This window comes from Lipotes vexillifer, unplaced genomic scaffold (genome assembly GCF_000442215.2).
Source record: "Lipotes vexillifer unplaced genomic scaffold, Lipotes_vexillifer_v1.1 scaffold382, whole genome shotgun sequence".
NCBI lineage: Eukaryota > Metazoa > Chordata > Mammalia > Artiodactyla > Lipotidae > Lipotes > Lipotes vexillifer.
In genome coordinates, this window is record NW_006780611.1 from 81,456 (window position 1) to 88,887 (window position 7,432).

General features: G+C 56.6%; 1 protein-coding gene across 1 annotated transcript in view; it reads right to left on the minus strand.

Moving 5' to 3' along the window:
* Positions 1-632, minus strand: part of ACR (acrosin) — a 7,181-nt gene extending 6,549 nt beyond the window's left edge. The window contains exon 1 of the mRNA XM_007453869.1: positions 556-632. Within this exon, the coding sequence (XP_007453931.1) occupies positions 556-623 (68 nt within the window). The 5' untranslated portion in view covers positions 624-632. The remainder of the gene's footprint in view (positions 1-555) is intronic.
* Between the last annotated feature and the right edge of the window lie 6,800 nt (positions 633-7,432).

Here is a 7,432-nt window from a genome sequence, read left to right on the forward strand (position 1 = left end):
AAGGGCCCCGGGGGGGGGGGGGCGCACTGGGGCGGGAGCGTCCGGAGGGGAGGCCAGGGCTCCGTGTCCCTGGGGGGAGTTTGGCAGTCATTGGCATTGCGGGGCACCCTGCGGGCTTGGGATTCTACACGTGGAGTGGAGGTCCCAGAGGTACCACCTGCCGATACCCTGGGGCCTTTGGGGTCACCCTCAGTGTGGGGGGGGGGTGTCCCAGTATCTGCGGGAGGACAGGAGTTCCTGAAAATCAAGACTCCCATTCAAGAGGCAGTGAAGTCCGTCACTGGGCGGGGAGGGAGCACAGGCCTGTGTGCTGCAGGGCCCCAGGAGTCAATCTCTGGAGGAAACCGTGGACGTCTGGGGCCCTGGGGCCTCTGGGCTGAGGATGCTGGGAGCAGGGATGGTCTGGGTTGGGGACGTGGGTAACAGGCGCTGTGAGACCCGGCGGACCGCTGAGGCCCCAGCTTGGCTTCCTCCAGAGCCCTGGACAGAGGGTGTCTGGGTGGGGTCTGTTACTCAGAAGACACCCTCCCCGCCCCTGGTGTCTCTGACACTTACTCACACGTGGTGTTATCTCTAGCGACCACAGACACTGCCAAGACCAGCAGAACGGCAGTTGGCAGCATCTCTACCAAACTCCTGCCCCAGCCTGGCCTGGAAGCCCAGTGACCTCACAAAGCTCCATGGCCTTCTGACCAATCAGCAGAGTGACCTCCCACCCCCCACCCTCCAAGCAGTCCGGCCAGGCAGGAGGAGCCCTTGAGCTCAACCGGTTCATGCTGAAGTGACTTCCCACCTTCCTGCACAGGTTGCACCGCCCCAGGGTGACGCGGGTTCACATGCAGCCCCCTCCCTCCGTCCCAGTTACCTTCCAAGGTCCCACACCATCTGAGGTTCCAGCTTTGCGCAGGTTCAGGGTCTGACCCTCATGCAGGCTGTAGCCACAGTCCCATTCCAACTCACAGACTGAGGGGCAGCTCAGCCACTCTGCGACAAGATGGTGCAAAATGTCAGCGGTTCGAGGGAGGCTCCACATGTTGACAGACCCTTAACACTGCGGGGGGCGGCGGGGGGAGATCGTCTTTCCCTCTTCCAAGTGTGTGCTCTCAGCACGATTTCTGAAGACCATTTTGAACTTACCCAGCTTAAGACCACAAAGCCCCCCTTTCTCTCCACAGGGTCTCAGCATCTTCGACCTGAGTGTCTCCAGGTCTCCTTCCTGGGGCCATGTGCGGCAGGGTCTTGTCTCCTGTACCTGAGTGTCAGGAATTCTCAGCACAGTTGCCTGAATGTCATGAAGTAATATTTCTTCTGATTGTCAGGAGACAGCATCTCACCTCCCAGAGTAGGAGAATGCTCACCTCACCTACCTGGATGTTAAAAAGTTCTACCTCCCCTGTAAGAGTGTGGGGAGGTCGCATCTCTACCTACTGGAGGAGCAGTCTTAGCTCCTGTACCTGAGTATAAGGTCTCAACTGGCCTATCTGAATGTCAAGGAGTTGCACTCCACCTATATGAGTGTCACAAGGTCCCACCTCTCCCACCCGAGTGTCAGGACACCTCATGTCCTCTTTCCAGGTATGAAGAGCTTTCAGATTGTCAGACGATCTCGACTCCTTTACCCGAGCATCTTCTCTGACTAAATGTCCTACTTTCTCATTTCATGTAACCTTCAGGAGGTCACATCCCCCTCCACTGAACATCCAGCAGGCGGCATGTATCTTACCTGAGTATCAGGGAGCTGCCATCTCCTCTCCCTGACTGTGACGGTGTCTCTTTTCTTCCATCTCGGGGCCAAAGGCCTCAACTCCACCACCTGAGTGTCACTTTGTCCCATCTTCTCTGCCTGAGAACCGAGAGGTCTCACATCCTCTATCTGAGTGTCAAGAGGTTGCATCTCACCTATATGAGTACTCTGAGGCTTCAGCTGCCACACTGGAGTGTCAGGGATTCTCGCATCCCCACCTGACTGCCAGGAAGCCTCCCAGCCCCTGCCTGAGGAGACCGTCGTCCGCCTGGAAAGTCATGAGCTTACATCTTCTCTACCTGCACCACAAGGCCTCCCCTCCTGTACATAAGTGTCCAAAGCTCTCCCCCCAACCCCCTGACTGTCTGAAGTCTTTCTCTCCCCTTCCTGGGTGTCTGGAAGTCTCATCTCCCCTACCTGAGGGTCATGAAATCTCTATCTCCCATGTGAGCGCAAGGAGGTCTTACAGGCCCTGAGTGTCGGGAGGGCTCATCTCTTCTGCTCTGTGTCTGGAGGTCCTGCCTCTTCTCTCTAAGTGACCGAGGGGTCTCCTGTCCCTTACTTTAGTACAAGCACGTCTCATCTTCCTTATTTGAGTGTCATGAGGCTTCGTTGTCCCCGGGTATCAGGCTTTTCCATCTATTCTGCCTAATTGTCGGGGCATCCCACTTCCTCTCCAATGTCCAGAGACATCCTCTCACACACCTCGTTGTCAGGAAGTTATTTTCTCCACATGACTGGCCCCAAATATACTCTCCCTGCAGGTCAGAAGGTCTTGTTCTCTCCTATTACAAAGATGAGTTTGAGATTCATTATTTCCCTTCCTGCCAAGCGGGAGGTTTTATTTCCCTTATATAAATGCAATCAGGTCTCAAAGATATCAACTATTGGAGTGTCATGAGATTTTTCTCTCTGCTACTGCATGTCGGGAGGTCTCCCTCTCCGCTCCCTGAGTGTAAGGAGGATTCATCTCCCCTCTGTCCGTTTCAGGGCTCTTAGATACTTTATCTGTTAGGATCTCTTACTTCCAATACCTGAGTGTCACAGGACTTGTTTTTTCTACTTGACTTTCAGGAGGACTCTTCTGCCTTACATAAGTGTCCAAGGTGTCTCTCTCTCTCTCTCTCTCTCCCTCTCCCTCTCTCTCTCTCTCTCTCTCTCTCTCTCTCTCTCTCTCTCTCTCTCTCCCTCTCTCTCTCTCTCTCTCTCTCTCTCTCTCTCTCTCTCCTCTCTCTCATCTCAGGTGGTCTCACCTCCTCTATCTGAAGGTTTCGAGGTCCTATTTCACCAACCTGAGGCCTTGCTTATCTTAACTCAGTGTCAGACTGTGCCTGATAAAGTAACCAAAAAAGGCTTTGGAAATATAGTTCAAGAAATGGCAATAGGAACTCTGTAAGTGATATTAAAGGTTTGCTTGTTAAAGAAAAGGTTATTCAGGTGTTTTTACAGGATTTTGATGGGCATAAAATTGATACAGTATTTAGATCCACGAGAATCATCTAACAGAATGATGTAACCACTTATTTTAAATGTTAATATGTACAATTTTCTGGAAATCATAACTTTTGCAAGTTTTTCAAAATATAGGATGAAAATGTAACATATAAACTTCAAAATGAAAAGTGGTGCCCAGTTTTTCAAAACATTTGGGGTTATGCAGTAACAAAGATTGCAGACCCAGTGTCTAGATTCTAGAAGACAATTATTGTTTGACTCTTCAGAGTAGCGCCCACTTCTGATTCTTGGAGGGGTTAGAGTACCTGCTCCCAGCCACAGTCATGGGTTGAGCGATAGGCACATGGACCAGCAGAGGCTTAATTTTGTCGCTTAACCTAATGGAAGAGTGACTGCGTTTGTCTTCTCCACGCTGTTCCCAAGAGCAAAGGAGAGAGGTGGGAAGGTACAGGACAGTTAGGATTCCGGGGCCAGAGGATGGGGTCTCAATGGCTACTGGGGGCTGGGCTCAGGCCAAGGTGGGGCTCCCCGTACGCCTCCCGCCGAGGTTCCTTCTCCCCAGTCTCCAGTCCCACTCCCTCCCCACCCCGACGTGGCCCTCGAGCTGACCCCAGCCCTCCGCCCTGCTCCTGTGCACTCTGCACCCCACTCACCGGAGCAATCCAACTCCCACCCCGTCTTCCTCACACTGACCCCTAACCTCTGCCGGCTCCCACCGGCCCCTGCCTCACTTCTCCCATCCTCTGTTGTTCTCCAGCATGGCCCCCGGCAGAGCACAAACCTCATCATCCAGCCAGCCTTAGTGCCCACAGGACCTTGGGGGTGGCTGGTGGTGAGGGAGGGTTGGAGCCACAGCCTCTGCTCCGGGTTCCAGAGAGAGCACTGGTGAGCTGCTTGGGGCCCCTGAGAGGATAAAGCTGGAACACTCTGAGGTCATAACGAGGCAGAGGCGGGGCAGGGAGTTCGTAGTCCAGAGTGAGAAAGTGGCCACAGGCGTTTGGAGGCTTCGGCTCACTCAGCCCTGTGTCCCTCTGCCATCTCTCCACCTGCCGCTGCAGGCTTCTCTGGTATAGATCTGGAAGGTTCTGACTCATTTTCTGAGGCACTGGGGTGGCTTCCGACCTGTGGGGACTTCGGTCTCCCCAGACCCCCGGGCACCGGGACGGCAGCGCCATATTCCCGGGGAAGGCGGCTCCCCTCCACTGGAGAGCTGGACTCGCCCCACGTCCCGGGCCCAGTTCCGGGGAGGCCCAGGGTTCCACGCGCAGCTCAGAGGAGCCCAGCGCCCCAGCTGCCACAGCGCTCAGGCCCCCACCTCTGCCCCGCACACTCGGGCCCTCCCAGGCCCCCACTCCTCGACTGCCTTCTTGGCCTCTCCTGTAGGATGACCACTGTTTCTAACTTGAAAACGAAGCCAAAAATTTGAAAAGTGTTGAAAATTTGAAACTGGGGGGCTTTCCAGACAGACGGTGAGCCTCTCTCAAGGTCCCACTGCCAAGCAGTCGCCGTCGCAGCCCCAGTGGGGCCTTCACCTTCCCTTGCAGGCCGTCCAGACCTTCACCTGCTCCTCAGAGCTTCTCTTCCTTCCCCCCCCACTCCGGGTACAGACTCGAGTCCACCCCGCTTCTGCCCACAAGGCTTCACCCCACCCACCGTTCTTACTCTCCCTGGGATCCTCACGCTTCCCTGGAGGCGTCGCCCAGGCCCCATCCTGAATCGAGGTCTACATTTGTCGTGTGTCACGTTCACATTCCACCTTGACCCAGCGTGGCCAAGCTCTGCACCCACTGCCCCTCCTAACACCCCACCGGGCGACTGGTGCCCAACTGGTCTGACATCCCACCTCTGCGGCTTCTGGCCCTCTCTCAGACCTGGGCCCTGCAGTCTCCACCCTTTCACGGCTCCCTCTGGGTCTCTTGGCCCTCTCGCCTCACTGCTCCGCCTCCTTTCACTCTTAGAGGTGCCTCTGCCCTTCCTGTGAGCTACCAGCCCCCACCAGGTGCCACACGGCACTTGCCCCATCAATGGCTGGTGGCAGCTGGCTCAGAGGGCAGAAGGCCTGAGCGTGGGCAGAAGCTTTGGGGGCTGGAAAGCAGCGGTAGACAGAAGAGGCTTCAAAGACAGGAGCGGCAGAATTTAGGCACAACTGGATACCGGGGGAAAAGTGGACAGAGGCCACGGAGCACAACCGGACTTACAGCTCAGGAGGTGTCATTCGCTGAGCTGGTGAGCAGAGAGCGAAGCTTCCAGCTCAGGAAGCATGGGCTCAAGTCCAGCAGGACTTGGAGAGAGAGAGAGAGAGAGAGAGAGAGAGAGAGGGGCACGGAGAAGCCGGGCACGTGGGTGTGGAGCTCAGCAGAGAGACTGGGTCAGAGACGGGGATCTGCAGGTGCTCGCTGCGTGTGGCTGAATGCTTACCTGAGGCCGGGGAGGTTTATGTGAGCTGCCCAAGGGGCAGCAGAGTTTGTGCTCCCAATGCCTCCTCTCAAGCAGGCAACAGAGAGATGGTTTCATTTCTTATAAATTTATTACATAATAATATTATAATAATTATTATCAATAATAATAATAATAATATAAGAAACATAGATCTCTGTGGGGTGTATCACAACGGCAGGGTCAGGAGGCCTCAGGACTGGAGCAGGGGGTGAAATCCCCCAGCTGGAGCTCCATACAAAAGGAGGAGTGAAGCAGAACTGACCCTGTAAAGTTAAAAACCCAAATTGAACGGAACCAAAAACCCACAGGCGAGCGTGAGACGCGTGTGTATGTGGCAGTCTGTTACAGTGACTGCTGCTGTGTGTGTGACCTGGTCTCTTGGTGAAAGGGTTACTGGGTGTGAATCTGCCCAGGGAATGGGGCCGGCGGGCTGGGGGCGGGGCAGGTGGGCACAGACCGGCGTGCCAGGTCCCTGGGCTGTGAAAACTTCTGTTTTCTGGGTTTTTTAATTTTTATTAAAAAAAGCTAGAAATATAAACAGAAACTTGTGAGTGACGTGGATGGAGCTTAGTCCAGACTCCACAGCCTAGGTTTAAAAACGTCCCGGGCCCCCCGCCCCACAGGTCATTGCTGAGTGTGAGTAGTCACAGTAAGGGGGGCTGGGGTGCCCGCCGGGGCCTTTGCCTCTCCCCAGGGCTCGCAGTGGCCTGGCTCTAGGGCTGCCCCTATGAAGCCCGACGTGGGGAGAGCACTGCCTCCAGGGGCCCTTGGGGGCCTCTCCCAAGCAGCAAGCCTTCACCAAGAAGGCCCACGAAGGCTCGGCGAGGCTCTGGAGGGACAGGCTGGGCAAACAGCAGGTCCCAGTGTGCAAGACGACCTCTGACTTTCTTTGGAAGTGGAGACGGGGTGCTTTCACAGGCACACACCCATGCACGCACCCTGTGCACGCTTCCGAAGCCCCTACACTAGTCCAGAGTGGCCCCTAGGGACCGCTCTCCAGTCAGGCACACGCGGGGCTCCGATGCACTCAGTCGCACCCCGAGATTCACACACTCGCACATGTGCGCACACACGCAGGGCGGAACTGGAGACTTCAGGTCTGAGGCAGGGAGGCTTCTTTGCTGTAGTCGCCCAGCAGCGTGGGGAGGAGGCTAGACCCCTACTGGGGAGGGACCCTGTGAGAGAGATAGCTGGGGGCGGGTGCCAGGGCCCTGCCCTCCCACCCCACCCCACCCCCACTCCAGGGCCACGGTCTCCCAGGCCATCTGACCTTTGCTAGTGCCCAGCAGGACTCGCTGCCTGCCGCCCCTCCTCCACGCAGCACCTGAAGGGTCGGTGGGGCACACTATAGCTCAGCGAGGGGAGGGGGCCCAGCCGGGGCCCCAGGGCGGGTTACTAGGACCCTGGCCAACCCCAGACCAGCTGGAGCGTCCCCCGCCCCATGTGGGGTGGCAGTGGCAGTTGAGGGGCCAGAGATGGAAGACTGGGCAGCCGCAGCGGAACCAGTGGGGGGCTGGAGGGGAGGGGAAGGGAAGCTATTGAGGACAGAGATATTTGTTCCTTTTCTCGTTCCAAATATAGAGTGGATTAAAATATGCAAAACAGGGGGGCTCCTTGGCCCCCAACCGAGAACCCCAATGTCTCCCCCCTCCCCCCGAGTCACCAAGGTGTGTCTTGACCTTGCATGCTGGACTAGGTTCCCCCCTCTGCGAAAGTAGCCACCAGGAGCTGAGCGGGAGATGGTCAGGCCGGAGCACCCCCGTCCCCAACCCCCTCCCGCTCCAGCCCCCCCCT